General features: G+C 44.8%; 1 protein-coding gene across 1 annotated transcript in view; it reads right to left on the minus strand.

Annotated features, from left to right (window-relative positions):
* klf12b (Kruppel like factor 12b) overlaps positions 1 to 17,500 on the minus strand; it is a 42,319-nt gene that overhangs the window by 16,929 nt on the left and 7,890 nt on the right. Inside the window, exons 2-3 of the mRNA XM_080536212.1 lie at positions 7,708 to 7,790; positions 406 to 949 (exon numbers count right to left, since the gene is read on the minus strand). Of these exons, the coding sequence (XP_080392338.1) occupies positions 406 to 949; positions 7,708 to 7,773 (610 nt within the window). The 5' untranslated portion in view covers positions 7,774 to 7,790. The remainder of the gene's footprint in view (positions 1 to 405; positions 950 to 7,707; positions 7,791 to 17,500) is intronic.

The raw sequence follows: 17,500 nt of genomic DNA on the forward strand, positions 1-17,500 counted from the left end.
ACAGATAGGAAGACTGCCTATTGGTAAGCAGACAATGATACAACCCTCCGCAGTCACCTTGTGATAAAGTGACATCATTCAAAAAGAGAATTTGAGATGCCATTGGTGGACACATGGATACTGTAGTCCACTGTTGTCACTCTTGGAGCTTTAATAGCTGCTGTAGTAATATGAAATTCTAATGTGCTAAAGAAATGGACGCTAAATGAAACAATTCAAAATAAATAGTGTCATTTCCTTTTCTCTCTCTTTTTTACAATCCAATCATTGTCAAATTTAGAGTCATTTCACACTAAGCTGATTTCCTTCCGAATTGATTCACGTAAGAGCAGTTCGTTACACATGGGAACATGAAGCAAGGTAAGTAAGTAAGTAAGTAAGTAAGTACGTGAACCCTTGTCTCACCTTTGCCGTAGCCCTTGCTCTCGTCCAGCAGAGGTAGCATGATGGTGTTGTTGATGCTGGAGGGGGAGCGGATGGCCGTGGTGTACATGAGGGGCAGCGACTGCACCACCACGGGGATACGATGGACATGACTGCTCAGCTTCCCTCCACCCCCCAGGCTCAGGGGGCTCGACAGAGGCGGCGGCGCAGAATGCAAGATGTGCAAATACTGCTGACCTCTGACCCCGGCGCCAGGGGCGACCAGGGGGCCGGGCGTGAGCACGGACGAGGCCGAGGTGATGACGGACGGAGAGTTTGAGGAGGATGACGATGAGGAAGATAGAGAGGACGGAGAGAAGGCCGAGGTGAGAGGGGACGGAGAGGCGATGAAGGAGGTGATGGAGGGGGGTGAGGGGCGGGGTTTGTTGATCGACAGGTCGACTGGCTCGGTCTGCGTCTGGAAGTGGTGGTCGTGGGAGAGCAGGTCCTCCGGAGGTTCAGGCTTGACTTTGCTCAGCAGGAGGGGAACGCCGTCCATCGCTGGGTAGCGGTGCACTTTGGGGGACTGAGAGGGGAGGAGAAAAGACACATGAGACAAACTATCCACGTTACAGGCCTCGGTATGAATACCCTTGAAATGCCGCCCTTCTCCCTGCCCACCTTGGAGACAGCATAGATCTGAGAGGGTTGTAACAGAGAGGAAACATTGCTTTCACTTATCCTTTCATATAAGGAATAGAGAGTGCCCCAAGCAAAGAAGGAAGGAAGAATAAAGGTTATCAATATTCATGCGAGAAGCTACTATAATGTCTACTCGCCGCAAAACACGTTTACCTTTGGGGCAGAAGATAGGCCTATCTGTTCTCATTCTACAGTAGGTTAATTAATCTATCACATCCAAAAATGGATGTCATATCATTGCTGCAGCACCTGTGAAGACTATTAGATTATGTAGGCTATAGTGAAATAATACAGCTGTCAGGCAATACGTATAGATTCCCATTGAGCAAGGCTCAACGGTAAGCATGGTATTGTACGATAGAGCTATGATGCAGTGACAGTGAAGTTTAATGTATGCAATGACATTTACTAGAGGGTAAAGTATGGGAACATAGTAATTTCCTCTTGCTCATCGAAGCATTGAACTCCTACTGGGATAAGTCTCCCTGCCTCGAGTGATGTCATAGGCAGAGAGGGAATGCTAGAATAGTGATGGTCTCTGGCTTTCTCTTTTTTCTCTCTCTCTCTTTTCTCTCTTGCTCCAACTCTTTCTCTTCTCCGCTCTCTCTCTCTCTCTCTCTCTCTCTCTCTCTCTCTCTCTCCTGGTGTTTGTCTCTCTCTCCCTCCTGGCTTCTATCACTCCCACAGGACCACAGCTCTCTTGGCTCCTCTCGTATCTCTCCTAAATCTCCTTTGTGATGGTGGAAAAACATCATATGGGCTCAATTTCCTGACCGGCTCTCTCTCAGTCATGGGCCTCTGAAGGCCAACGCTGGTGGCTCAGTTTGTCCCTACACACACCCCTTACTTAACACTTCGCAGGCCTCTAAGACATCTATAGAGAGGTGTTTTTAAACGAACTATCTACTGTAGAACATACAGTCTCACTGCTATTATTTAAGTCACAAGAACAAAGTTGTATGTGGCGCACTCTCTTTGTAAACTTTACAAATAAAGAATCGTAATTCTTTGGAGCAGGGTGGAAGTTTGTTGGAAAGCTGCCACCCCTGGCCTCCACTGTGAGATTTGAAGTTTGAAGTTCCAAACACAACAATGTCCTCCCTAATAATATTTACCCCCTTGAAATGGACTTGCAGTGTTGGACATTAGCTGCTGTGTTTCTGCATGCCCCCACAATTCAAAGGGGCACAATTCAAAGGTCTCCACCAGAGACAGAAAGGCGAAAATCAGATCACCATCAAACAAGAGAGTTTGTCAATAAAATTGTACTTTCAAGGGATTATCTCATTCGCCGATCGCTACCATTAAACAACATAGTTATTTCAGCCTTTCGGAAGCTTTTAGAAAGCTTGAATGTTAAATACTAGACCTTGAATAATAATTCATTACTGTATTAAGAGCTGCCTTTTATCTCAAATCACCTTTTGTTTACAATCGCCTGTTACTGTACCAGAAATAGCAGCACGGCTGCTTTGGACGAATGTGTTGTAGCGTGTCAGTATTAAACACATAGCAGAGAAGAGCCTGTCATCCAGCTTGTGTAGTCTAGTAGTGTTCCTGTCAGGACTGCTGGACACAGCTCCTGGATACTCTCCTAATCAAGAAAAAACTGGTCCTGGACACTCTACAAGATGGAACAGCTGCTGGATACTCTCATAATCCATGAAAAAAAAACTCCTGGACACTACTAGAAGGAAGAGCCTCCTGGACTCTGGACCGGAAGGAACAGCTCTTGGACACTCTACTAATCATGAAGGAACAGTTCATTAAAGCTGAGTGAGAGTTGCTCCGTGCTCCGGTTTCAACAGCAGATGTGAAAAATGTTCTCTGTGGCGGATTGTTGTCCTTGCTTTTGTTTTTTGACTTGCATTTCTATCCCCATTCGTATTGCAGGCTGGAGTCTGTAGTGAATTACTGTTGGGCGGTTTTGTAAGTGAGCGAGTGTGTGTGAGGGATTTTTTTTTCTGAAGTCCTATTTTTAATCCAGACTTTGTACACTCATTTTCAGCCTACAGGAAATGTTACGACCTCATGAATCAGCGGTGCGTTCCCCCATGAAACTCTTCCTGGGTCAGCAAACAAACCTCACTATGAAATACGTTTCTCGTGTGACCTCTGAACCCTAGGCCCGGGGTCAGCTAAGGGTCAAAATGTGTAAGGTCAGGGTTCCCAGTAGATGAATGCACTTACAATACCACCTACCAGTGTCAGGCAATTCAAACAAGCCTGTGTTTGGCAAAACGTCTGCTGTTGATTACCTCTCATAAAGAACGCATTACATAAAGGACCGACATAATGGTATTGATTCTTCTCATCAATGCTGTCTTGATCTTGTATGAACTATGACATGAATATGTCATGCATCACAAGGTGAACTCAATAGATGCTTCCTTGACATATTAGTAGGTTAGATTGGTAGGGAACAGTGTCATACATGCAGCTCAAACATGAGCTGTGCCATGACAGAGGAAACAGCCTGAGAGTCTACCTCCTCCAAGAGCAAACCTTACGCAATAGATAGATTGAATAATAGAATCAATATTTATTTATTTTTTATATAAATTATAGCATACAGCTGTTTACAGCACCATTTGTTAGCGACAGCATATCATTCCAGTGAGATAATCAGAGACACTGTACGTGATGAACCTTCTGGTGAAGCACTTTGAAATTATATTCGTTCCCAACAATCTGGGGGCTATGACACACCTAATACTGTTACGATTTTTTATTTGACCTATTAAGAATTTGCAGGTTTTAACCCTGCATGGGATCGTTGCAATGAGAGACTGCTTTCAGTAAGTCAAAAGTCTATGTCTATCTCCAGTGATCACATGACGTCAACTCATGACATATACAGCAGACGTTCACAGTGTATTCCATGCGCTGTAAATCCTTAGACTGGGATTAAGGCCTGGACTAAACATTTATGGATATTTTTTTAAGCGGATATTTTCATCCTCGTTGAAAAAACTCTGTCCACACCACAAAAATATCTCTGTCCATACGAAGAGCCAAAACTGAACACAATCGCCTGATCGAACGTTATGGGCATGCGCAGTCAGTTGTAATCAAACAGAGCAGTTACTCAAAACGTAAACAGACCAAACTCTTTGAAACAGACAGAAAAGAAAAGTACAAAACAGACAGAAAAGCAAGTTATGGCTATTTTGTGTGGACCGACTATGAAGTTGAGTTGGTGCTTAATGTTGTTGCTGTTGACAACCATTTTGCTTCAATGCGCATGTGTGAACGGCTTGACGCTTGACGTCATCAGCTTGTTAAGTCTGACGTCAAAAGTGACGTTTAACTATTTCCGAGTCCAAACCAGAAATTCTCCGCACCAGAGTACCTCTGAACTACAGCGGTAGAATGACAGTTTAATCGTTTTTTAGACTCGGATCTATTCATTCAACAAGGGACACAGCACTTTCCCGTTTTCTCCATATTGTCAGGGTATTTGAGCCTCGGAAAAGCGCTATATAAATATAATTTATTATTATTATTATTTCTCCATTTCGAAGACAGCGCCTCAGCCAACGTTGGACCCGGAAACACGTCACGACTTAACAAGCGGATTGCATCAACACCAGCTCCGTTTAACATAACCACACTGATCCACTCAATCGGATATTTTTTTATTTCTTCACTTTTTTATCCATTTAGAGAAATCTCGTTTATGTGAGTGAAAACGCTGTGTTCGTATGGTTGAGAGGCCCATTTGTACAAAAAAATGTGCGTTAGGAAAAATATCCATAATACGTGTAGTCCAGGCCTAAGATTCTTTAGTGTGATCTCCTTAGGTGTGTTCAGTAATATATAGGAGGACACAGTGTCACAATGTGCCTGAAGCAGGACTGCCTTGAGTCACAGAGGAGGGAGCCCTTGGAGACTGAATGCAGTTTTGCGGAAATCTTCTCCTTCTCCTCTCCTCTCTTTGTCCTATTCACGTCTGGATAGCTACTACACTACAATGTCGTGGTTTTTCTTTGGCCGGACTGTATTACCATTATTTCCTCCCGGTATAGCAGAACACAGGAAAAATATGAGAGAGCCGAAAAAAATATTATACTGTAGATCACTGGCGGACTCAAGGGGGGGGCAGGGGGGGCGACCGCCCCTCCTGGTGCCCCCACGGTTGAAAAACGTCTGTCTTAAGTGCCCTTTTGAGTGGCAAAAATGCCCTTTTGAGTGGCGAAAATGAGAGGGCGTGCCCTATTGGTGCCCCTCCAATGGTCTAAACTTGAACATGTGCACTGATGGGGTCCCATGTTGTGCAGTAAGTGCCCTTATTTTCTTTTCGCCCCTGCTCTTCAAACAGCCTGAGTCCGCCACTGCTGTAGATAGATCACATTATTGGTCTACATAATGGTTTAGCAGAACATCAGGACAATGTTCTATCAGGTCAAACTACCTAAAGTATATACCTTGGCGCAGTGGCAGTTAATGATCATTTGAATCAAACATTCTGCCAGTCATTGACAGGATGTTGTATACCTGTTGGCCAATAGGCCGTGGCTCCTCTATGAGATGGGGAACATTTCTGTGGCTTAAAAAGGTCAAATTAACGGGGTGTATAGGAATCCACAGAAGTGAAAAACAGAAACCTATTTGCATATCGGCGTGGGCTCTTGTATGGATCTCAACCCGACAGAAATGGAAAATGTTTGAAAACCTCAGCCACCCCCACTCTCGTTTTTACGCACACACACTCCGCTCCGACCCGCCTGCCTCTGTCCTGGTGCCATTGTCTTTATTAGGGGATACTGGTGAGCAGGGCTGATTTTCCAGCCCCTTGCGGGTGAATTCTCTAACGAGGCAGACCATTTCCAGCAAGCCCTTGGCCCCCCGCCACCCAAATGAAGACCATGTTTCTGCAGTCTAAACTGTCTGTCTGTCTGCTGTTTAAAGGGAAGCTCAGTCAGTTAGGGGGAGATCAAATCTTAGATCACTTCAAAGCTGTGTGGGTTGCAAACATCCTGCCTATGACTGACATCACTACACGTTTGGATAGCGACTTCAATCAGAAGCTATTATGTAGCAGGGTAAGTGCACAGCACCCCCAACTCACTGCAGCCGACAGGGAATAGAAACAACATGTGTTACATGTTGTACACCTGGGGGACGGGGGGGGGGAACGGGGGTGCCTGATCTGGGATCAGCCCCAAGTCTGTACACAAAGACACTTCTCCTCAATATCAGTCCCTTGGCCTAGCCATGTCAATCTAAAAAAAAGATCAGATAGGGGCTTGCATGGTAGCAAAAGCTTCTTATAGCACTCAGGTTTTGTTTAACCGTATCAAATCCCTTCAGATACCTGTGTAGGAGAATCTTTTGAGGCTCGGGGCGAGGGATTGATTTTTAGACTGGGCGGCATTGTCTACTTTCATCCAGTGTATCCTGAATTCCAGGACCGCCGTAGTCAATCGACAGTTGATATCACACACGTATTATAATATGCACTATCAAGACATGTTTATGTTATCAAGTTATTGATAACACATGAACACAGATCTACTATAAACATAGACAGTATTACAGGACTTTTTCATCATGACTGCAGCCAATGCTCGAAATAAAACCTGGCCAGAAACCCGACTGCACTCACAGCTGTATCAGCAACACAAACCCTCTCGTAACCTAGCAACAGCTTCTGCATTGTGAGACCTCCTAATTTCTCAGACTGATGAATTTCTAGACTCGGGAAGCACTCATTGGGCCGAAAACGATGATTGAAAGTAGTTTAGAATTCTAGTTAAGCCATGAAGACATACAGATCCAAAGGGAATGGCACTTCCAATAAGTAGTACATTTCGCCACTTCTATTAGGTAAAGAAATTGCTGTGTTTCCTTTTTCATGCTGGTCTTGAACTCAGCTGAATTGAGAGCAGAGAAAGTCTGTGTGTGGCAGAGTGGGAGAGAGGGGGAGTTATGGAGGGGTCGTAGGAAGATGAAGGAGTCAGTGTGTAGGCATGTGTGATTGAGAGAGAGAGAGAGATGGAGGGATGATAGTGAGTGTTTGTATAGAAGAAAGACAGGACTGAGCGAGAAAGAACTGTGTGTGTGTGTGTGTGTGTGATACAGAGAGAAAGAGAGACTGAGAGGGGGGGAGGTCGAGAGAGAGAGAGAGAGAGAGAGCGGGCTGGGGGGTTGAGAGAGAGCGAGCGAGCGAGAGAAAGAGAGGGAGAGGGAGAGAGAGACAGAGAGAGATACAGAAATAGAAAGATAGAGAGAGAAGAGAAATTTCAAGTTTTCCTCGTGTCCCTCCCTGAGGCAGCGACTCTGCATCTGGGCTTCTCCCCCCGCCAACATGGAGGCTGTGTTGGCTACAGAGACCTCACTGGAAGTCCTCTATGCATTCCTGCACTAGCTGTGGCCCTCCTCTCCTCTCCCCTCCCCTCCTCTCCTCTCCTCTCCTCTCCTCTCCTCTCCTCTCCTCTCCTCTCCTCTCCTCTCCTCTCCTCTCCCCTCCCCTCCTCTCCTCTCCTCTCCCCTCCTCTCCTCTCGTCCCCACCACCACCCTCTCCGACCACTCCTGTAAACCCCCTTGCTCGCCCAGGCCTGGGAGTCATTATAGGCCTATCGCCGGGAGGGAAAAAAGGAGGAAAAAAGGAATTGTCTGGAAAACAACTGCTCTCTTACCCCTTGTTCCGATTCCAGGGGCTCAGCTTTGACTCGGACTGCAGGCATTCCGTCAAGCATTAACATCCTGTTTCTGGGGCCGTCTGTGGAGGAGAAGAGAGATAGGCGGAGGTGTAAGACGGACGCTGTGCTTTAGCATGACTAAGCGTCTTAGTCTCACGCGCTTACTCTCATGCACTACATACACTTACTCTCAGACACTTTGACTTACTCTCACGTACTACACACACACACACACACATTACAGACAGACGCAGACAAAAGACCCACATGCACATTCATACAGTAAATGCAATACATAAAAATAACTCATTAAAACAAACAAACACGCACGCGAAAGCACACACACACACGCACACGCACACACACACACACACACACACACACACACACACACACACACATAGAGTCCACTCTCTTTCAGTCTAAACAAGCTACAGCTTTCAATTGTCGGATTACACTTAAAAAAAATGTTTTATCCAAAGCGACTTACAATGAGTAAATGTGTGTCTGAAGTGAGTGAATAAATATGACATCACAGTCATCATATATGTAAAACCTTCAAAAAGAAGGTATAGTATACTGTATAGTGATGTCACTTGTCTGCTGGATTCATACTGTAACACTCCATAATTCATGTGTTCTGTTCTAGTAAGTTTACCTCCTCTTGATGTGAAATCAACATGCTATAATGACCATATTGCATAATGTCTATAGCACACATACACAATAGCATAGGCATAATGGATGCCTCATAATATCACGAAATTATTCCAGTCAGTATACAATCAAAGAGAAGATATCAATCAATTGTATATTAAAAATAATTTACACTAGATGAGAAATGAATAATAATGTTGCTTGGTGGCCCTGTTAGCATAATGTGCTACAGTATTAACCTCACCAACCTCACGTTGCGCAATCAAGCAGCGAAGAGGAAAGAGAAAGAGAGAATTGAAGGCCTTGTATAACTGTCTACCGGGCTGCGTACAACGGCGCTGTGTAACTGTTTAAATTGTACAGTGAGCAAACATTTTTGAGTGCATTTCTGCACCGTTCTCATCAGTCATATTTTTGCATCCTATAGTGGCATACACATCCGTAACATGTTTTATCTTTGAGGCTTTCAGGGCATTTTAGGCATAATTAGGAATAATTCTGAACTATTGTGTTCCTCTCACGTAATGTACAGCATTTGCTGAACTTGTGCCAAAATAAACATATACATTAAATACAGTAATTATTGCAAAGCAACCAGTTACAGGTGCAGTATACCATGTGAGATGCAATTTAATATGGTTTTTAGTTTTTAAGCAAAAAAAGAACAGGAACAAGATTTGCACCCCTGTGTAACTGCTTTATAAATCTGGCTTCAAGATTGAAACTCTGTCATACAGTCAGACTGCCCAGAGTCTGTGGTGTGTGACAAGGAATAACTATCAGGAGCTTCAGGACTAATGAACTGATGGAATTTCACACACACTTCATTACACCTTGTAAGAATGTGATTACGAGTCAGACTTCATCGTTCTTGGAGAAATCATTTGCAAAAGGAGACATTGTGAAAACGTGACACTATGTCACACTTTGAAATGAACCACTTCCACAATTATGAGAGGTATACTTGTTTTGTGAGAGCACATGAATCTTGTCATATTAGAGTCAAGATCCTGAGCTGACAGTGACGTCTTTGCAATGACAGAGGAAAGTAATTCCTTTCCTGTTACTAGAAAATGTCAGAGCAATTGTCTTCATACATAAACACGCACATGCACAAGCGTACACAGACACACACACACACACAGACAGACAAACACACAGTAAATATGAAAACAAATGCTGTACTGGTCCAAGGTGGGAGGCTGTGTCTGGCTGAACTGTACTGTCCCTTTAAGACAGATCCTCAGAAAGAGCCAATGACAACAATGCATGTTCCGTATCCCTCAGCTGGAGCCGACCTGAGGTAACCTAGCCTCTTATTATTTTAGCAGCAGTACATGGAGGAATGCAAGCAAAGCAAATATGTTCTAAACATCTCTATTACACTCTACTTCTGGCAAGGCTAACAGGATGTGTGGCCCAAGTCTCCACTCAGCAGCACCCCATCAGAACTATTCTGGTGAAAGGAGAGAGCATCTCTCAGGTTAACCCTCTAGTGGACACTAGACTCCAGGTGACTAGACTGGTCATCAACTGAAAGCACCAAGAAATGATTTATTCCAAGTGTATACAACCATCAACAAAGCCCAGCATTTTTTTGAAGGCCAAACAGCTTCACTAAACAGTAGATGAATTAATGTATTTAAAAAACAACCTTATCCAACCCTCAACAACATTCATCCAATCATTCCCAAAAAAGGTGACCAATTAATTCCCAAGTGTTGAATTCAAACCTAAGGACATTGAGGAATAGAGCATTGCTTTGTAGATCCTCAAGCTGTGGGGTTAATCCTGAGTGTGTTTGTGTGAGGGCGGGCAGGATTTACACACTCGATATCCAGCCACCAGATATCCCCCCCAGGTCCAACTCCCCCAGGTACCTCTGGCTATATCAGTATTGTATTGTTGTCCAGGATGTCCTTCGGCTTTAGGTCTTGGTGGGCCGAGATAGCGTTACTATGGTAACGGCAGCGCGGGTGGAGCGGGGAGCCTCATTCCAGCCTCTGGCGGTGTGTGTGAGCAGAGGGAGAGAGAGAGAGAGCGCTGAGAGAGAGAGAGAGAGAGAGAGAGAGAGAGAGAGAGAGAGAGAGAGAGAGAGAGAGAGAGAGAGAGTGAGGCAGGTTCAGGTTTTTTTTGGGGGTCCGTTCTTCCTTTCAAAATGACCACCTCCCAGGCTGATATCTGCTTTCGCTTCTCAGAGAGAGTCAAGTCCACAATAAATATTTGAAAGGCGAGGTGGTCTCAGAGCTAAGGTGCAGCTCACCGCAAACCAACAACGGATCCTCCTGAACCGATGATGGCTTTGTGATTACACAGCGGTCTCATTCTAATCAGGTGATCACGTGCTGAGCAGCACTGAACACCGCTGGGAGATGAGCTTCAGTTCATCCAGCTGAGGTCTTGAAGAAGCTAAACACCGACTAATGACAACCAAACTCATTCTGACCACACTCCGGTCCCATTCTGATCTCATTTTAGAGGCATTATTGTCCCATTGACGCAGAATATGACATGTTCTAACAGGCAATATGAAAGCTGCTCAATGCCTCTCTACGGTAGTTAATGCAGGGGTTTCAAACGACCTTGCTAATGAACTGACCAGGAGCAGGTTCCTCAAAGAAAATCAATGTCCAGAGCAAGCCACTGGTTGGCTCTGTAATGACCACAGAACAAACAGCGGAGAGTTAACACTGAGTAATGAACTACGGGACGGGCTCTCCTTGCGCAAAGGAGGTCACATCGGGGGAAACTTTGAGCGGATTGGAGCTCTTTCTTTCAAGCTCTCATTCTGAATCTTGTATGTGTTGACGATGTACGTAACAGTACTGAGATGGCCAAACATTCAGTTTGAATCGGGGGGTTGTCGGGGTCGGGGGGTTGAATCAAAAGGAGAAGGAATCTAGCAAGGTGATAAAACATCTGTCTACAATGTCGGCTATCTCCAGATTTGGTCCGGTGGCAGAAGCATCAGCTCAATAAAGCAATAATACGGTGCTGTCCATCAGCCATGTGAGTGGGAGAGGGAGAAGGAGAGGGAGAAGGAGAGGGAGAAGCATGGGGTGAAGGAGAGGGAGAAGGAAAGGAGGGGGTGATCAGATTAGGATCACCTTTCCATTTGCTCCTCTCTGAAATGAAATGGCCATCCCAGGTGTAAGGGGGAGGGGGGGGTTGGAGAGATGGCGGTGGAGGGGGGGGGATGGGGGGCAGTGGAGTGTTGAGGCATCTCATTGCTATGCCCCCACCCCTCTCCTCCACTGCCAATCCCCCTGTCCCCTGTCCCCACCTAATCCCAAGAGAGGGGTCAGCCGAGGAATGAGGCCAATTCTAAAGGAAGGGAGGGAGGGGGAGCATGTGTAGTCTGTCTGTGTAGTCTGTGTAGTCTGTGTAGTCTGTCTGTCTGTCTGTTTTGGTATTGGTGTGTGTGTGTGTGTGTGTGTGTGTGTGTGTGTGTGTGTGTGTGTGTGCGCGCGCGCGCGTGTGTGTGTGTGCGTGTGCGTGTGTGTGTGCGTGTGTGTGTGTGTGTGTGTGCATGTGTGTGTTTGTGTGTGTGTGTGTGTCTGCATACAGTATGTATAGTATACAGTATTTGCTTGTATGTGTACAATTTTGTCCTACAACTCCCTCGGACCCCCCTATCTCCATCTCCAGTCCCAGCTCCAATGACTTCTAACTCCCTGATGAATATCAGCGCTGTGCTGACCAAGGCAATCGCTGGTGCTGGGGGATAAGGCTGAGCGAGACCTAGCCAGACGAATGACTAGCGGATCAATACGAGGTGACAGGTCTCTGCAGAAACCCTGACCTTCTGGGACCCAACGCTGACCTCACTCACACACACACACACACACACACACACACACACACACACACGTAAGTTCACCACACACATACACGCCAATCTGACATACACTGATTTGAAAAGCATTCAAAGGGACCTAAGCTCTGAGACACCTGGACACTCATTGTGCAACTTGAGCCTTCTTTAGACATTTTAATGTAGTCCACTGCAATGGCACACAGTAGCACTAGTAGTATCAGCATAGTGAATGGGCCAAAGTTGTATTCACTTTGATAGGTGAGTGCTCAATGTTTATGATGGTGAGTAATTAGAAAAGATAAATATGTGTGTGTGTGTGTGTGTGTGTGTGTGTGTGTGTGTGTGTGTGTGTGCATAAGTATGTGTGCATAAGTGTGTGTAGTGGAGGGGGGATTGTGTATTAGTCTGACTTAGAATATACATTATTTAAAAAATAAATAATAATAATAATTCAGAAAGAATGAACTTGGTGTGGGACGGAGCCATTTCAGGAGCCTAGGTGCAGTAGAATTATATATAATTATAACAAATAATAGAATCTATATATATATTTATATATGTTCATTGAATAACCACGTAGTTGTGGAACTCGAATAGAACACACACTATATCTGAGAGGCTGGTGCTCTGCTCTGCTCTGTTGTCTGCTATTATTTCCAGGAGAGGAGAACACACACACACACACACACACACACACACACTAACAGACGGGCCCACTCTGCCCCGCCAATGCTTTGTTCCCATGTCGAGCGCCCAGAGCAACTGTGTGCATCTGTGTCACAGAGGCTGGACCTGCTGCCACGGGCCGAGGGGTGAGGGGTGTGTGTGTGTGGGGGGGGCGGTGGAGTGGGGTGGGGGAGAGGGGGAGGGATGTGTGTGTGTGTGGGGGGCGGTGGGGTAGGGGGGAGGGTGAGGGGTGTGTTTGTGGGGGAAGGGGAGTATTAAGGGAAGATGGAACAAGGGTATGCGGGAGGGAGATGTGTGAGGAAGGGGTGACGGAGGGTGAGGAGGGGGGGGTGAGAGGGGATAAGGGAGGAGAGAGGAGAGAGGAGTGAGGGAGGGGGTGAGGAGAGAGGAGTTGCTGGGGGTAGTGGTGAGGAAATCACAGAGGACATCGAGGGAAGAGGGGGGGGGGGAGTGGGAATGAACAGCAAGTGAGGAGAGGGGGAGGAGGGGAACGAGGGGGGAGAGAGGGGGGATATGGACCTGAGCCAAGGCCCAGGCGAGCACAGAGCACACAGACAGAGCATGCCAACAGACCTCCTTCTACTATCACAGTCACAGAAAGAGAGAGAGAGAGATAGAGAGAGAGAGAGAGACAGAGAGAGAGAGAGAGAGAGAGAGAGAGAGAGACAGAGAGAGAGAGAGAGAGAGAGAGAGAGAGAGACAGAGAGAGAGAGAGAGAGACAGAGAGAGGGCCACCCTCATGAAAAAAAAAACTCTAACTTTGAAGATATGTGTTTTAAAATGTATGATAAAAAACCATACACAATACATATAGTCATATAGTAAACCGTGTTAGGCGGTATTGTGTGAAGTGAACAACCACCCAATAGCCCCAGCAGGTACAGCAGGACCAGTGAGAAGCGGCGGAGGGTCTTTTGTAACGTGAAGAGAGAAAGGCTTCCTGTGTTCTGCTCTTATTGTGTCTCTGTTCGTCTCTCTGCTTGTGTTCACTTCCCTCTTCGGTGCCCCTGAGCACCCCAACGTGACGAGTCAGCCCTCCTCCAACCCCACCGCGAGCTGCCGCGAGAGAACACAGTTCCCCCTTCTCTCCACTCCCACCGCGCTGACTTCAACAGACTTTGAAAAAAGTAGACCAGCCATCAGCCATCAGCCATCAACACACGCAATGACAACAAAACATGGTCGTATATATTACACACACATGCACTATGAGATCCACTAACATTTGGCTGCAAAACCCACTCATAATTCTTTGATTTGTGGTTTGGAACGTTCTGCCATTCAGATTCTTCTTGAAAGCTGTCGACGCCCCCGCACATGTATCAGTAAGCTTTATGGGTCTGCCATTCTCTGAAGAAAATCGCAACATACATCTAAGATGAGACGTTCTTTTTAAAAAACATTATTTTGTGATGAAAAAATTAGTCATAGAAGTATTCCAGTGGGAGCTTATAACAATGGTAGTGAGTGAATCACATGGAATTTGTTTCCATGTCAAACAGCTAGTCTCTCCTATGACCTCATCTTAGTTGTATTCTTACTGCTTCTTATTCTAGCCCAGAGTGTCCGTTAATACAGCTCTGTGTAGGATTGTCACAGTGCAGAAGTGTAAGACAACAGTTCCAAAAATGACTGTCAAAAATCCACTCTTCCATCCTCAAATAAACCAAATCAAATGTGAACTCAAAACCACCTTCTGTAATTCATTCGTGTGAGCGTGTGTGTGTGTGTGTGTGTGTGTGTGTGTGTGTGTGTGTGTGTGTGTGTGTGTGTGTGTGTGTGCATTCTCTCTTCCTGATCCCTGAATGTACTAAGATGGACACAGTCTTTTTTTCAGTTTAATCTTTTCTGGCACTCTGTGAATGGCCTCAGAATTTCCATTTCATAAGGCACTTTTTCCTTGGCAGGAGTATCAAGCAAAGTCTTTTGGATGCTTCTGCGACAGTGCTGCTACCTCCGTGCCCAGTCCTACAGTAGGGTGTTCCTTAACCATTTGAGGAGACGCTGGTCCCACTTTAAATACACATATTATAAATACCTAGTTAAAGGGGCAATCTGGGATTCAAACAACAACACAACAGTGTCCCTGCTCCTTTTTTAGGTAGGCTGAGGGTAATGGAACCACTCTCAAATTCATAGGCCGAGCTATCAAGGCATGGATTGACCTTCCATGAAATAAAAATATTAGTTTTAGCCATGTTTTGAAGCTTTACAGTGTTTTTTAGAATTACATTGTAACAATCAATGGAGTAAAACAAGTTAACATTTTAGGTGAGGGTCTGATGGGGGTAAGACAGTTTAACTAAGCCCAGTGTTTCCTCTATATGCATTTATTGGTGGCGGGCCGCCACGAATGAATTTCCTCCGCCACTAATTGATTCAGTCCACAAAAAAAAAAAAATCCACCTCTGAACATTTTAGCTGATTAAAATATATCTGATCCTAGATCAGCGCTATAATGGATGTTGACTAAAAGTGCACCTAAATCCACGCCCATCTCTCTCTAACCGCTGATCCAAAATCAGATCAATGACATTAAACATTCAGTTGACGACGTGACACAAGGGCTACTCCTGATTGGTCTAAATGTGAACCGGCATGAGAACCGTGCAGACTCAACCATCCCTGCTCAACAGTCTTACCTGCCGAAATGCTCGGGCGCCTGTGTTTTCTCCTCGCAAATAACGGGCTAAAAGTCACCAGTAGTAGCATCTAAAAGATACAAAAAGCTGATCTAGCTAGCTAGGTGCACAAATAAGATATCACGTTAAATAACTTCGAAAAATTAAACGAAAACAGCGACAGATGGATGGATTTTTCAAGAAAAAAGATGTCCCAGACACTTCAAACATGGCTGAAGCTAGCAGTGGCTATGAGCGATCCGAAACTGCATGGCTGGCAGGAGCAAAGGAGCTAGGTGGTGGATCAGCTAACAACGTTTATGGCGGGGTACCACCACCACCACCACCACCAGCTACAACTACAGCGGGAGAACAAGCAGCAGCTACTGTGCGCTGTGGTATGTACACCAACATATATTACTTTGGTTTGTTACTTTTATTTGGACTTTGGATTTTAAGACCACTTTAATTCATGAAAAGGTCCAGAGTTTCTTGTTGCAAACGGAGGAAGGACAAACAACAGGTGCGTTGAAACCAACACCCAATCATGCCAGGACGATGGCTAATTTTATAATTTTGATAGACAAGATAGCCATCACATCTAGTTGAAAAACTGTTGCAAGTTGAAGAACTTGCGTAAGTTGGAAATACTCGGAAACTTTCGCCAAGTTGGACATACTTTTCCTGTTGTGTTTGAGACGGAGCCAGACTGCTCGTTTGGAAGGACATTGGATCCGTGAGTAACGTAAACCTTCAGAGCTGATGGATGGAAACCGGTATCACAAGTTTATATTCTGTATATTTTTTATTTTTTTTTGCCATCCTCCCTCTAGTTTTGGTTGAAATTAGGTCGTTGTTTTGAGCGCGCGTGCACGCGAAAAAAAATCGGACAGGGCTCTCCGCCACTAATGTAAAAATTCCTGGAGGAAACACAAGCTCATGATTTATAAGTTATATATAAGAATCAAGGGCTATGCTGTATATCATTAATTGTACTCTTTTAATTAATTAATTGTACCTCTTTAACATTGTACAGGTACAGTAGCACATTGTTAAGTATATACAGTATGTCAAGTAAAACCTGTTTGCGAATTAAACACAGATTTGAAATTATAATTGTAGGACTCGGAGGCTCCAGTGAAACCAACCAGTCATTCCTACTGTACTGTATAGCAACTTACAGTGTCACATGATATAAACACATAATATCAACAAATGACATATTCACTTCATAGCTGCTGATCCAAAACAATGTCCGACAACACCCCTCTGTGACTCACTCTGCCCATCCACTTTACCTCAAAACATCCACCTCTTTTTCACCGAGCATAAATCAAATCCGCAGACAGAAAAAAACATATTTCACCTCTTCAAAACAGCTATTATTAGATGGTTGTCTCTCCTCATGCTTCTGTTGTTTTTATTGCTTTGACCGTGCAACAGCATATTGAACTTTGAGTCCAACAACAGATTGAACTCGGGAGATTTTATCAAGTCGTATCAATCTTGATGGCATTTCTCAGGGTTTTGTGTGTGGCATATTTGAATGTCTGGCTATATGAAAACATAGCAATAATAATAACCTTGGCTTTTTTTAAACATAATCTACCCAACACAAACTCCAAGGCCCCTCAAAAGACACTTTTTAATGTAACGTACTGTTATTTGTTTACTTGAAGTGGCCACCACTAACCTGTGTCTACCCTCCACCACGTGTCACAGAGCAGAATCAAAGTGCCTATATATAAACATACTGCATCACAAACAGTCTTTCCGTTAGTGGAGGCTGGTGGAGGTAGAAATTGGAGGACAGGCTCATTGTTATGCATGGAATGAGGAACGCTATGAAACACGTGTGTCCCCTGTTTCACCTCTACATCTGATAGTACTGATAGTTTACTAGGAGTTTACCTCCAATTAGCAACATGGCATTAAATGGACAGAACACATCAAGGCCAGTGGTGAAAGACAGCAAATAAAAAAGATATATATAGCAGGTAGAGGTTCT

Source organism: Nansenia antarctica (genome assembly GCF_963989245.1).
Source record: "Nansenia antarctica genome assembly, chromosome: 7".
NCBI classification, from domain to species: Eukaryota; Metazoa; Chordata; class Actinopteri; order Argentiniformes; family Microstomatidae; genus Nansenia; species Nansenia antarctica.